The sequence below is a fragment of the Ceratotherium simum genome, chromosome 16, assembly GCF_057802395.1.
Source record: "Ceratotherium simum simum isolate JZ-2026a chromosome 16, ASM5780239v1, whole genome shotgun sequence".
In the NCBI taxonomy this organism is placed as follows: domain Eukaryota; kingdom Metazoa; phylum Chordata; class Mammalia; order Perissodactyla; family Rhinocerotidae; genus Ceratotherium; species Ceratotherium simum.
Genome location: NC_141915.1, coordinates 12046018 through 12061114, shown reverse-complemented (window position 1 = coordinate 12061114; position 15097 = coordinate 12046018). Strand labels below are relative to the sequence as shown.

The 15097-nt window shown below is 39.7% G+C and overlaps 1 protein-coding gene across 2 annotated transcripts in view; it reads right to left on the bottom strand.

The window, feature by feature from the left end:
• RABEP1 (rabaptin, RAB GTPase binding effector protein 1) overlaps positions 1 to 15033 on the bottom strand; it is a 112751-nt gene extending 97718 nt beyond the window's left edge. For both annotated transcript variants that reach the window (XM_004433223.3, XM_087440587.1), the window contains exon 1: positions 14804 to 15033. In XM_004433223.3, the coding sequence (XP_004433280.2) occupies positions 14804 to 14837 (34 nt within the window). In that variant the 5' untranslated portion in view covers positions 14838 to 15033. The remainder of the gene's footprint in view (positions 1 to 14803) is intronic.
• Positions 15034 to 15097: the final 64 nt, after the last annotated feature.

Here is a 15097-nt window from a genome sequence, read left to right as displayed (position 1 = left end):
CTGGGCCATGCTCTCCCTGAACCCCATCTGCCTCCTAACTGACCCTGGTACTTCTCCACGTGGCCCTGCATGGCATGGCACGCCCACCACTCTTGGGAACTATAAGTAACAAACTCTTCTTTCAAAGGCAATTGTCTCTGTGCCTGTCACCTTAAACAAATCCAGGGTATATTTCAAGACACATGACTGTAGTAATCAATAGCAAAAGCCTTAAAATTTTGTATACTCTTTAACAAACTAATTTCACAGGCAAGAATTTATCCTAAAGAAGTAATCATGGATATGCGTAAAGATTTAATCGCAAGAATGCTGACTGTAGCATCAGTTAAAATTTTCAGAAACAAGCCAATGTCTAACAATAGAAAAGTGACAAAAAAATTATGAAATATCTATACAAGTTTTAAGACGAAATTTGAAAGAGAACACAATAAATTTATCAAATCTGCAGGGAATAAACATTTCCTATACTATTTAAAATGTCCTCAGCATAATAAAAAGTGGAATGTTTCCCAATCTATTTTACCAGGCTAGTATAATCAAGACACCAAAACTCAAGGTGGTATCAAATGGAAAACTATGAATATAATTGCAAAAAAAATTTAAAACATTAGCAAATCAAATCTAGCTACACACTAGAAGAACAATCAATCACAACCAAGTTGAGTTTATCCCAAGTATACAAAATCTGCCCAACATTAGGAAATCCATTAAGATTATCAATTTTGTTAAACAGATCAAAAAGACCTGAAATAATCTCAGTGAATTACAAAGAAAAGAAAAAAAGTAAAGCAATTAAAGAGGAAATAGCTATGGGAAACAAAGACTGTCCAATATAAGGATGATCCATGCGCCTAAAGTAGAGAATTCAACAAACAGAACTAAGAAAATACTAAAAGAAAACAAACAAAAAAGAAAATACTAAAAGATTTAAAGGAATAAATATTCCTCAAAGGAAATCAGAATTAAATCTGCAAGAAAAATAACAATAAAGATGTGAGCAAACAGGCCCACAGAGGAAGAAAGTAGAAAACAGAAGAAACTTGGACCTTGGAAATCCTTGAGCAGTTGAACCAGCCTTGGAGTGCTTTACTTCTGAACTTGTTACACCCACAAAACTGAATCCTTCACTTGTTTAAGCCACTAGGGGTTGGATTTCCAATGATTCTGAGACAGAAGTATTCCTGATACAAAAGAACACATCAGAACGTAAATGTATCAAAAGTATCAAAATTTAAATGTATATAACCTTTGAAACAACTAGTAAGATTTATCCAGGGGAAGTATTTGCACAAATATTTAGAGATATATGTATCAGGATGTTTACGACAGCGTTATTTGTAATGGGAAAAAAATTTTAAACTTAAATATTTACCAAGAGAGAATCAATTAAACATATTATGGAAGCCACACAATGGAATCCTATGCAGTAATTAAAAGTAACATTTATTATTTAATCATACATCACGAACATTTCTTCATTTAAGTGGAAACACCATCCTATACAAGTACTACAATTTTTTATCAAAGGTTTAAGAGATTTTTTCATATGTTACACACATATGAAAATGCCGGAAAGATAATACACCAAAATGTTAATGGAAATTATCTTTGGGTAATTACTGTTTTATTTGTTATGCTCTTCTGCATTTTCTGAATTGTTTGCAATCGGCAATAAAATTCCTATCTAAAATTATAAAAATTATTTGGGGGCCAGCCCAGTGACCTAGTGGTTAAGTCTGTGCACTATGCTTCAGTGGTCCAGGGTATGCGGGTTTGGATCCCAGGCGTGGACCTACGCACCGCTTATCAAACCATGCTGTGGCAGGCATCCCACAGATAAAGTAGAGGAAGATGGGCACGGATGTTAGCCCAGGGCCAATCTTCTTCAGAAAAAGAAGAGGATTGGCAACAGATGTTAGCTCAGGGCTAATCTTCCTCACCAAAATAATAACAATAATAATAATTGTTTGTGGAAAGAAAACTAATGTCTCAAATACAAGATGCAGAAGACCTAACTTGACAAACAGCTCATATAGAAACAACTTAAGAATTCAAATTATATTAAAAAAAATTGGCCAACTATTTAGAAAAAAAATTTTAACACAAAACAAAGAAAGTATAAGTGGATATCTAATTGATATTGAGATAGAGTAGGTCTTTGAAAGTACCAAAACATTATCAAGTTTGTTCAAATGAAATCTTAGACTTCTCTACACAATAAATTACCAAAAGCCAAAATAAAACAAAGGACAAACTTGGAAAATATCTGTAACAAATAAGAGACTAAGGCCAATATCTATGAAATAAAGATATTTATAAATTAATAAGAAAATGGCAAAGGACATGAAGAGGCAATGCACAAAGAAAGAAAACAAATGTTTTAAAGGCCAATCACACTAAAAATGCAACTCAAAACAGCAATAAGATACCATTTTTGCCTATTTTACTTCTGAACTTGTTACACACACAAAACTGAATCCTTTACTTGTTTAAGCCACTAGGGGTTGGCAAGAAAATTTTAAGTCTATACTTAATCTTAACAAGGGTAAGGTGACACTAACAGACATCAGAACTAACAGTAGAAATGTAAACAAGAACTAGATTTCTGGAAAGCAATCTGGCTTTATATCAAAACCTCATACTTTTTGTTTTTTGTGGGGGGGTTGTTTTTTTTTTTTGGTGAGGAAGATTGGCCATTGTCAATCTTCCTCTTTTTGCTGAGGAAGATTGGCCTTGAGCTAACATCTGTGTGCATCTTCCTCCATTTTTTGTATGTGGGACACCACCACAGCATGGCCTGACAAGCAGTGCACAAGTCTGCACCCAGGATCTGAACCCGAGAACCCCAGGCCACCAAAGCAGAGCGTGCAAACTTAACCACTACACCATTGGGCTGGCCCCAAAACCTCATACTTTTCGATCCAGAACTCTCTAGGAAATAATCAAAAATGACATCAAAGATTAATGTCCAAAGATGTCTCCTGTAGAATTATTTATTAATAACAAGATCTTACAAATAATCAAATAGGCAGTAATAGCAAACTAATTGTTGATACATCCAGATGATAAATTACAGACTTTTAATACCATTGTTTTTTGAAAAACAACTTACAACACAGGGAAATTTCACATCAGAATTAAAAATAGCACAATACAAAACCACATGTGCAATATGATCAAATGCTTTAAAATTTTCTTATTTGTAGATATAAAACATAACCAGAAATACACTAAAATGACAAAATCCTCTGAAGGATGGAATTACAGGTAAATCCAGTTTTCTTTACACTTTCTTTGTACTTTATGATCAAAAAAGAAATGTGGGGTTTTAATTTTGCCCTTTTTTTAATGATTTGAGAGTTTACTTAACTAAACCTGACCTGAGAGATAATAGGTGGAATGAAAATAGTCATGGAAACCTGGATCCTGGGCAAGTTACTAAACTTTTATTTCCTCAATTGTGAAATAGGGATAATATCCCCCTTAAAGAATTTGGAAGATTGAATAATATAATTCATTCATTTAAAGTGCCACTAGGGGGGACTGGCCCCGTGGCTTAGCGGTTAAGTGCGTGCGCTCCGCTGCTGGTGGCCCCGGTTCTGGCGGCCCGGGTTCGGATCCTGGGCGCGCACCGACACACCACTTCTCCGGCCATGCTGAGGCCACGTCCCACATACAGCAACTAGAAGGATATGCAACTATGACATACAACTATCTACTGGGGCTTTGGGGAAAAAAAAGGAGGAGGATTGGCAATAGATGTTAGCTCAGAGACAGTCTTCCTCAGCAAAAAGAGGAGGATTGGCGTGGATGTTAGCTCAGGGCTGATCTTCCTCACAAAAAAATTAAAAAAACAAATAAATAAAGTGCCACTAGGCACTTTAATTGTAAAGATGTTTCTTAAAGATATATGTTCTCAGGGCCAGCCCCATGGTGTAGTGGTTGGGTTCGGCATGCTCCACTTCAGCAGCCCAGGTTTGGATGCCGGGCACAGACCAACTGCTCGTCGGCCATGCTGTGGCGGCAACCCACATAGAAAATAGAGGAACAGTGGCACAGATGTTAGGTCAGGGCTAATCTTCCTCAAGCGAAAAAAAAGAGGAAGACTGGCAACAGATGTTAGCTCAGGGCGAATCTTCCTCAGCTAAAAAAAAAAGAGATACATGTTCTTCTTAGTTTATAAACTTGATCAATGAGATTTTTTTTGAGGCCTTTTTTTGGGGGGGGGGGACACGGTGGGCAGACAATGTCATCATTCCAAATTTTATCTGAATGAATAGATACCTAAGAAAATTCTAGAAAATGAATAATGAAGGGTGCCTGGCTCTTTAAAATAAAGCATTAGACAGTAGAAAGGAACAGTAATTGTAACTATGTAGTATGACACCCAGAATAGATAAATCAACTGAACAAAATACAATCCAGAAATGGACTCAAGTATTCCTGGATATTTAGCATATAATAAATGGTGGCATTTCAAAAATCAATGGAGAAAAATGGATTAATCACTACATGGTGCAAGAAAATCCGGCTAGCCATTTGAAAACAAACAGTAAAAGCTGGATTCCTATCTCAGTCCTTACATCAAAATAAATCCCAAAGTGATCAAATATTTAAAAGTAAATACTAGATGATAACAAAGAGGGAGAAGTAAATCTAGAAGCCATAAAGGGAAAAAACTGATAAATCACATACAAATTAAAATACATACGCCAAGGGCCGGCCCCGTGGCTTGGCGGTTAAGTGCGTGCACTCCGCTACTGGCGGCCCGGGTTCGGATCCCGGGCGTGCACCAACGCACCACTCCTCTGGCCATGCTGAGGCCGCATCCCACATACAGCAACTGGAAGGATGTGCAACTATGACATACAACTATCTACTGGGGCTTTGGGGGAAAAATAAATAAATAAAATTATTAAAAAAAAAAAAATACATACGCCAAAACATCTCAAAACTAAAGCAAATAAGCTGGGGGAAATTTTTGCCACACACATAACAAAGAGATCAACTTCCCTACATGCAAAGAACTTAATTTGTTAAATAAGAAGCTATAAGCCCTCATATCCTGATGGTGAGCCTGTAAATTGTCAAATCTTTTTGGAAGAGAATTTGGCATTTGCCATTAAATTTTTAAATATGCACATTCTTTGACTCAGTAATTCCTGTTCAAGGAATTTATCCCACAAAAACACTCACATGAGTATGCAAAGATATGTACAAGGATATTCACTGCAGCATTATTGTAATGGTACAAATATTCATCAATTAGGACTTTTAAAAACTATAGTGCATTTATATTATGCAGCCACAAAAAGGAAAAATTTCAAAAATGATGCATTATCTATCAAATTAAGAAAACAAAAATCAAGAAAAGGAAGCTTGAGAACAGCATATATTGCATGACTCCACTTTTAAATCATCAGAATACATACTTTTTTTAAAAACTGGAAAAATAGGGCCGGCTCCGTGGCTTAGCGGTTAAGTGCACGCGTTCTGATGCTGGCGGCCCGGGTTCGGATCCTGGGCAAGCCCCAGGGCGCCACTTCTCCGTCCAACGCGGGGCCGAGTCCCACGTGCAGCAACTAGAAGGATGTGAACCTATGACATACAACTATCTACTGGGGCTTTGGGGGGAAAAATGAATAAATAAAATCAAAAAAAAAAAAAAAAAAAACTGGAAAAATACATACCAGGCCTTTACCAATGTTTATCTCTGAGGGGTGAGCTTATGAGCTTATATGGACTTTTCCTTTCACATTATACATTTTTTACCACAAGTATTTATTATTTTTTTATAATTACTTATTATTTTTGATGCAACAAAAAGTTTTAATTAAGAAATTTATTGGGCCGGCCCCGTGGCTTAGCGGTTAAGTGCACGCGCTCCGCTACTGGCGGCCCGGGTTCGGATCCCGGCGCGCACCGATGCACCGCTTCTCCGGCCATGCTGAGGCTGCATCCCACATACAGCAACTAGAAGGATGTGCAGCTATGACAGACAACTATCTACTGAGGCTTTGGGGGGAAATAAAATAAATAAATAAAATCTTTAATTAAAAAAAAAAGAAATTTATTAACACACAGTATTAAAGAATAGACAAATACACCAATGGAATAGAGAGCCCAGAAACAGATCCACACAAATAGAGTCAACTGATCTGTGACAAAAAGGAAAGGAAAGTCAATGGAGAAAGGATAGTGATTTCAACAAATGATGGCACTGGAACAATTAGATATCCACATGCAAAAAAAAAAAAAAAATGAATTTACACATAGACTTGACACTCTTCACAAAAACTAACTCAAAATGACTCACAGACCTAAATGTAAAATGCAAAACTATAAAACTCCTAGAGCAAAACATAGGAGAAAATCTGGATGATCATGTATGGCAATGACTTTTTAGATACAACACCAATGGTACAATCCATGAAAAAAATAATTGATAAGTGGATTTCATTAAAAGTAAGAACTTCCGTTCTGCAAAAGACCGTGCTCAAGGGACTGAGAAGACAAGCCACAGACTTGGAGAAAATACTTGCAAAAGACATATCTAATAAATGACTTAACCAAAATATAAGAAGAACTCTTAAAACTAAACAAGAAAATGAACAACCTGATTAAAAGATGGGCAAAAATTCTGAACGAAAGAAGATATGTGGATGGCAAATGAGCATATGGAAAGTTGCTCAACATCATCTATCATTAGGGAATCGCAAATTAAAATGAGATACCACTACACACCTACTAGAATGGCTAAAATCCAAAACACAGACAACAACAAATGCTAACGAGGAAGTGGAGCAACAGGAATTCTCATTCATTGTTAGTGGGAATGAAAAATGGTACAGCCACTTTAACATATTCTTACCATATGATCCAGCAACCACACTCCTTGATATTTACCCAAATGAGTTGAAAACGTACATCCACACAAAAATCTGCATGATAGAAGCTTTATTCATAATTGCCAAAACTTGGAAGCAACCATGTCCCTCAACAGGTGAGTGGATAAATTGGTACATCCATACAATGGGATATTAATCAGTGCTAAAAAGAAATGAGCTATCAAACCACAAAAGACATGAAGGAACTTTAAATGCATATTATTTAGTGAAAGAAGCCAATCTGAAAAAGCTACAGGCTGTATGATTCCAACTAGATGACATCCTGGAAAAGGCAAAACAATGGAGAAAGTAAAAAGATCAGTGGTTGCCACGGATTTAGGGAGAAAAAGGCATGAATAGGAGAAACACAGCGGATTTTAAGGGCAGTGAAACTATTTTTTTTTTTTTTTTGTGAGCAAGACTAGCCCTGAGCTAACATCCGATGCCAATCCTCCCCTTTTTTTCTCGAGTAAGATTTGCCCTGGGCTAACATCCATGCCCATCTTCCTCTACTTTATATGGGACGCCACCACAGCATGGCTTAACAAGCGGTGCATCGGTGCACGCCCAGGATCCAAACCTGCGAACCCCAGGCCACTGAAACGAAGCACATACACTTAACCACTGGGCCACCGGGCCAGCCCAGTGAAACTATTCTGCACGATACTACAATGGTCAATGGATAAATGTCATTGTACATTTGTCCAAACTCATAGAATGTACAAGACCCAGAGCAAACCCTAATGTAAACAACGGACTTGGGGTGATAACGACGTGTAGGTTCACCAACTGTAACAAACGTACCACACTGGTGTGGAATGCTGATGGTGGGGTAGTCTGGCAGTGGAAGGGGTATACAGAAACTCTCTGTACTTTCTGTTCCATTTTGCTGTGAACCTAAAACTGCTCTAAAAAATAAAGTCTATTAATTTTTTTTAAATTGTCTCTACATCTGTATCACCAGCACCTAGCACAGTGCCTGGCCTATAATAAATGCTCAAAATATAATAATAAAAAAATAGTGCACAGTACAAGGCATATATCTTCTCAATAAATCATAGTTGTCCTTTTATTATGAACTAGTATGACACAGTGAACTAAAACAAATTGAGGGAATGTTAGTTTACATTAAAAAGAGAGTTGAGGGTCTTGATCAAAAAAGAATGTTTTCGCTGTTCTTTGCACAAGCCACTCTTTGCACAAGTCACACAGATTCTATGTCTGGAATATTTTCGCCAATTTTAGGTGCACCATTTTAAGAGCAGCACTAGCAAACTATATGGTATTAGAACATCTGGCTAGCCTAGCAGAGGAAGCCACAAAGAACAGGGAGGATATAGAACTCTCATATGAGGAACTGCCAAGATGGAAGAAAGCTCTTTAAATAACTGAAGACATTTTGTGTGGAAGAGAAAATAGCCTAATTCTGATTCATTCAAGTGGCCAGAACCCATGGTGTAGAAGTTGTAGCGAAGTGATTTGGGCCCAACAAAATAAATAATTTTCTAATACAGTTACCACAAAAAGTGGAAGTGTTCTAGAAAGACTAGATTTTCATCTGTTAGGAATAAATGCAGAACAAATTTTTGCAACAGATATGGATCTAAACTGTTAATGTGCCTTCTGTAACTCTACAGAGGCTTACAAGGTTCACAATAAAATGAAAGAGAGCAGTAGTTTCAGACAGACTCTGCTCTAGAGTAGCTAAGAAAGTTGGGGATATAAGATCTAGATGGGAAGGGTGCGGCAGCAGTAGTTTATTTACAGATAATAAAGTTTAGAGAAAGTAAATATCTCTTGGAGATTAAATGGCAAATTATCAAGTTTGTCTTGATTTTAATAGCCTTAACCAAAGGAATGGCAACCCACCTCATGGTCTGCTCTCCTCACTCCATCAGATTTCCCAGAGTAAGGACCCCATCATATCCTGTGCTTATTACTCTACCAGCCTTTCTCAACCCAGGTTCCATGACAGAATTAAGCTCTAATGCCCAAGATATTTAACGTATATCATGAATTAACTTCTCTCCTGTGCATCTAGAATGGTACTGGTTATATCATCTTTTGGATAACTGGGAAAACAGCCCAATCATCTTCTGTGTTCTGTGGTTAAATGAGGAACCCAGGTAAGTATAAACAACTTAATCTACTTGACTGAAACAAAGGTCTCAAAACTACAACCCCCACTGGTAGCCTAGATCGACTGAGAAACAGCATCTACATTCTCAGAATCCTCTTCAATTTCTCTCTACCTGCACCCAACCAAATGTTCAGCAAGTTGCTTTTTACCACCACATTATTTCTCACATCTATTATTTCCTCTTCTCCATTCCCACTGACATAAGTTATAACCCCATCATTTCTCTCCTGGACCACAGCAACAGCCTAACCAATCTCCTTAACGAACCATCTGCCTTATGATTACCCTATCCTCTGGATAACTTCCAGAGCAAGCTTCCTATAGCAGTTTGGATCACACTATTATTCCATCAAAACACATAGGCCTAGGCACATCACCCAGAAAAACCCAAACTTCTTAGCTGGCAGCAAAGCTTTCCACCATTCAGGCTCAACCCCTTTTTCAAACCTGTCTCTAAAGAGGACTCACACTCCCAGGACACCAGATTATTCACACACTACCCTTCAGAGGGCCACAGCTGCACCCTCTCCAACAAAGTCTGGATCTCAGTTCTGGGAGTGGCTTCTTGAAGATCTGTTCCTTCTTTGGGTGCTCTGTCTCAGCCCTAGAGGTAGTGGTTGCTCCTTATATCTGCTATTCCTATATTCTTTAGGGTTTTCTTTTTCTGTTAGGTAATCTCCTGTTTAGTTAGTAATTCTTTATATCAAACTTTCCCTGTTTAAAAATAAATAAATTCCAGATGATTTAAAGTACTAAATATAAAGACAAAACTATAAAAGTGTTGAAAATGAGAGGTCTGTTGGTTTTGTTATTGTTTTTTTTTAAATAAACATGGGACTTGGGGAAGTCTTCTTAAGCAAGACAAGAAACCCAGAAACCATAACTTTGAAGAATGGCCAGATATACATAAAAATTAAATCTTTCTGCACAAGAAAAGAAAAACTAAATATATATAACCACTAACTATCAGGGAAGTACAAATTAAAAACCTATCATGTCATCTACTCGCTGAAAACCCTTCAATGGCTTCCTCTACAGCTCTAAGGCTAAAGGCCCACTCAGGCAGCCCATACCTACTTGACACTCCCTCATTCTCTCCACCCAGGCACACTGACCTTTCCTCAGTTCTCTTACTCATCCTGCTTCTTCCAAGAAAGGGACTCCTGCTCACCCACTGGATCTCAGCTCCAGGACCATTTCCTCAGAAACCTTTTCTAGCCTTCCTACATGGGTCCAACTCCTCAATTATAGGCATTCATAACATTGTGTGCCTCTCACAGTTGCTCAGGCCAAAAACCTCTGAGTGATCCTTGACTCCTCTCTAGCATCCCATATCTAATCTAAATCTTGTTCACCATACCCTCAAAATATAACCTCCACCAATATACCCTGGTCCAAGCCTCATCACCTTTTTTCTGGATTAATGCCTCCCTTGCCTCCCTTTACTCTATTGCCAATCTAGCAGCCAGAGTGATTTTTTAAAACCTAAGTCAGATCACATCGCTCCTTTGCTCAAAACCTTTTCAATGGTTCCCCATAGTGAAAGGCAATTTTTACAATGCTTGGCTATAATGTAAGGCCCAACAAGATCTGCCCCCACCCCATTACCCCCCACCTCAATCCTACTACTCTCCTCTCCCACCTCTCCCCCATAACTTCATTCCAGCCACAGTGACCTCCATGCCATTCCTCAAACATGCCAGACACACTTCTTAAGGCATTTGCAAAAACTGATCCCTGTCTAGCACACTCCTCCTCCAGATATCCTCATAGCTAACTCCTCTCTCTCCTTCAGGTCTTTGCTCAAATGTCATCTTCTCAATAAGGCTACTCTGACCACCCTATTTAAAACCAGCCTATCCCCCTTCCTTTTACTCTGCTCTATTTTTTCTTTTTTCCGTAGCACTTATCACCTGACAATCCCTATCATTTGCTTATGTTTGTTGTTTAGTATCTATTTCTCCCACACTAGGTCAAGGTTATATATTATCTGTATTGTCCACTGATGTATTCCAAATACCTAGAATTGTGCCTGGTAAGCAATACACAGTCATATTTGTTAAATAGTTTTATACTTGTCTGTGAGATTATCTAATTAATGGCCATCTGATTCACTACCTAGGAACAGGGACTGGGTTTGGTTTTGTTCCATCCTTGTATTTCCTGCAGCCTAGCATAGGGCTTGGCACAGACTAGGCATGCCAACATTTGTCAAATGAACAATATCATTTTTTATCCATCAGAAGATACAAATTTAGTATAACTGACATTATCCAGGGTTTGTAAGAGTGTAGGGGAAACCCATCCTCTCATCTACTGTTGACAGGTATGTAAATTGATACTTTTTTGAGCGTAAGCTAGCAATAGCTATTAAAATTTAAACCACTCAGAGCTCAGACTAATTCAGTAGTCTTACAGAAGTGAAAACTGGGCCTGCCCCGTGGCTTAGCAGTTAAGTGCACGCGCTCCGCTGCTGGCAGCCTGGGTTCGGATCCCGGACGCACACTGACGCGTCGCTTCTCCGGCCATGCTGAGGCTGTGTCCTACATACAGAAACTAGAAGGACGCGCAGCTATGACATACAACTATCTACTGGGGCTTTGGGGGAAAACATAAATAAATAAATAAAATTATAAAAAAAAAAAAAAAAAGAAGTGAAAACAAGAGTACCCAAAAATATGTACAAGGATATCTATTATAGCACTGCTTAGAAAATAATGAAAAAAATGATAGCCATCTACTTGTCCATCAATAGAGAAACAGGCAAATAAATCATGCATGGTACATGCAAGTGACGGAATACTCTTCAACAAGAATGAGGCAGATCTATAACACTGGCCTGGAAAGTAGTCCATGATCTAGTAAACAGACCAGAGGGTCCTGGCATCAGATGGCCTGGATTTGAGTCCTAGGTCCCCCCACTTCTAGCTATATAACTCTAGGCACTTTTAACTTCTCTGGGCTTCAGTTTCCTCATCAAAAAAATAGGAACAATAATAATACTATAATAGTACCCACCTCAGTTACATGAAGATTTCCTGAGATAATGCATACAGTGCTTATAGTGCATTACAAGGCCACATAACCATTTACAAGTATATAATTATAGCTAACATTTATTAAGTGAAATAGACAAGTTGCAGACCTATCTATGTAAAGCACGTCCATTTCAGGGGAAAAAGGTAGCATGTCTGTCTAACTGTAGAGAAAAGGCAAGGACAGAAAACTTAATAGTGATTAGTTTCGGGAGATGGGAGAAGACATTACTTCTTAATATACACACTTTTAATGGAGGGCTTCTAGAAGACAGTGTTTTTAAATAAAAAATGAAGTAAAATCAGAGCATATGCTTCTAACATGTAGTTTAACTTAGATTTTAAAATACTAAAATTGGAAAATTTTTACATTATATATAGTCTTTGAATTCTCAAGGTAAACTAGAATAATCAGCTGAAATTTGTTTGGCTATTAAAATTACCTTTAAACGAGTAAACTAAGATGCACCATCAAAAAAAAAACTTTTTCCAAAAATTTACAAAATAAGGAATTAAAGAGAATTAATAAAAATTATTAATTTCATCCTGCTAATTTACACACAAACCAATTCTCTTGTTAATCTACCATATCTCCGTGAAAAACAAAGATGTCAAAAAATGAAAAGAAAACAATGTCAACATAAAAGACAAGTGCTTCTAAAATGGGATAAAAGCAAGATTAAAGTGAAAAACTAAGCAGTTATCTTTTACCGTCAGTTTGACTCAAAAGAATCCTACAATAGTTTTTTAAAAAAATCAGCAGGGCTAGGAAATTCAAATGTGCTTAAAGCTAAAGTGGTAAGAAGTGATCCATATTAAGTTCAGCCAAAGAGAACAATTAAATCCCCAAGATGAACTTCTACGATGACACTGACACAAAGCACTCAAATACACCACATTCTCTCTCCTTTTGTAAACAGTAGCTGTAGCTGCTCATTTACTACACTAATGGAAAATAAACACTGCAATCTATGCAAACTAAATCTCATCCCAGAGTCACAGGGTTTGAAAAATTGGGAATAAACCTGTACTAAGAATAGCAAGAATACAAGATTTCCTAAAGCTAATTTTTCCTAGCCTCTTTCAAGTGCTTAGTCACTTCTCCCTATTTACAAGGAAGACCATTTCACATCTTGAAAGAGGCAGGGAATTCTGACTCCAGACTGTCATGTCACCTGAGCTGCCCTAGACATTTGTTTCCATACAACTCAAGAGAAGATAGCAGCCAGCTAAGCATACCTACCAATCCAGACCAGAACCAGAAGCCACTGGAGCTTTCTGTACTCTGCCTCTGTCTGCAGTAACAAAGAGGGGTTTGTGGAAAAGCAAAAGTTTTCTTCCCTGATACCAAATGCAAAAGGTGAGAACTAAAAGTGTAGCCTAAAAACATCCCTGTTCCCTCTCTTTGAGAACCCCCAGAAATGCCTCTTCTACTGAAACAGAAACAGCAAGCAGATTCTTACACAACTCAAGTGCACGTACTAAACATCTCTCCTTAGGCAACCAACAAAACCTAAAACCAGAGGCTAACAGGCTTTGAGGCCAGCTTCCAAAGAAGCAGCCAGCCTTAAAATCTGATAACATTGTTTCAGGTTCCCCAAAGGCAAGAAAAAAAAGTAAGGTTTTCATGAAAGGTTATTTTAAGACGTAACCCTAGACAAGGGCAAGTTTTTAAGTACCTACTACGCACCCAGCACCATATTCCAACTTTCCACTCACACTTAAAGATGCTAAGCACACACACTGATTATAGAAATACACCTGAAAAAACTTTCTCAACTAGATACAGTAGTACCGTGCCAAAGACCACACATATTCTCTCCAAACATACCTCCAGGTAGTAAAATCTGGAACGAAGTGGTCAATCTCTGAAGCAGAGTTTAGCCCACTTCCCAGAAGGTCACGAAGGACTCTAACAACCAACCTGGATTATTTAGGATGGGGCTCTTTTTCCTTCCAAGAACGTAAGTGCTACAAAAGACACCTTTCCTTGACCTCAGCAGTCTCAAAAACCATGTTCCTCACTATTCCCAAATCCTCCCATACTACTACTAATCACTTTACATATAAACATGCTGCCATCTTTACAGATAATATATAAAGGCATGAATTAACCTTTTTTTCATGAGCGAGAATACTGAAGTTCAGAGAGGCTAAGAAATTTGCCCCGAGCTTGTTAATGAAGGATCCAGGTCCTTTAGACTCCCAGGCCCCAGCACTTACCATTAAGCCACACTGCCTCTCAAGGCACGCTACTAAATACAGTTACTGATCTCAACTAGTTTTATGTCACAAAACTGGGTGCAAAGCGCTCTGTGGCATGGATGAGGGGGGACACACCATCAGTACCTAAGCAATTTTTTTCTTTAACGAATATAGCACATTCCCGATTTCCATCCTCCCCACGGGCAGAGCCCACGTGCCAGTCGCCCCACTACCCACGGCAGCTCCCTCTCCACGTTCCCAGCTTCTGCCTGGTCCCCCGCAGCCTCCCCACGCCCTTCCCTCCGCCTCCCGCCATCGCTGCCGCCCGCGCCTCCCGCCCCCTCCCCAGCGACGGCCGCCCAGGCCCCCGCGCCGCCCTCGCGCGCAGCCGGCGCCGGAACCCGCGCGCTCCCGCCTCCGCCCGGCGGGGTCACCCCCCGGGCCTGCGCGCGCCCTTCCCGCCGCCCGGAGGTTCCCCCGCGACGCCGGCGCCGGGCAGGCCGCGCCCGCGACGCCTGCCATGGTGGGCGCCTCACCGTCAGGCTGAGGAGCCGGGCCCGGCTGCGCCATGGCCAGGCGGCCAGCCTCGGGGAGCGGGGATGGGCGGGGAAGCGGCGTCCCGAGCTCCCACGGGCTCAGCTGGCGGAGGAGGCGTCGACCGAGCCGCCGCCGCCGCCGCCCAGGGAGGAACCGCTAAGGCTGGAGCCGCCGGCGCCGCCACAGCCGCGGGCAGAGACGGACCCGAGCGCCGACCTCCGCCTCCTCATCCTGACAGCGGGAAATAAGCAGTGCGCAGGCGCGGGGGGATGGGGCGGCACGTGACGTCGCCC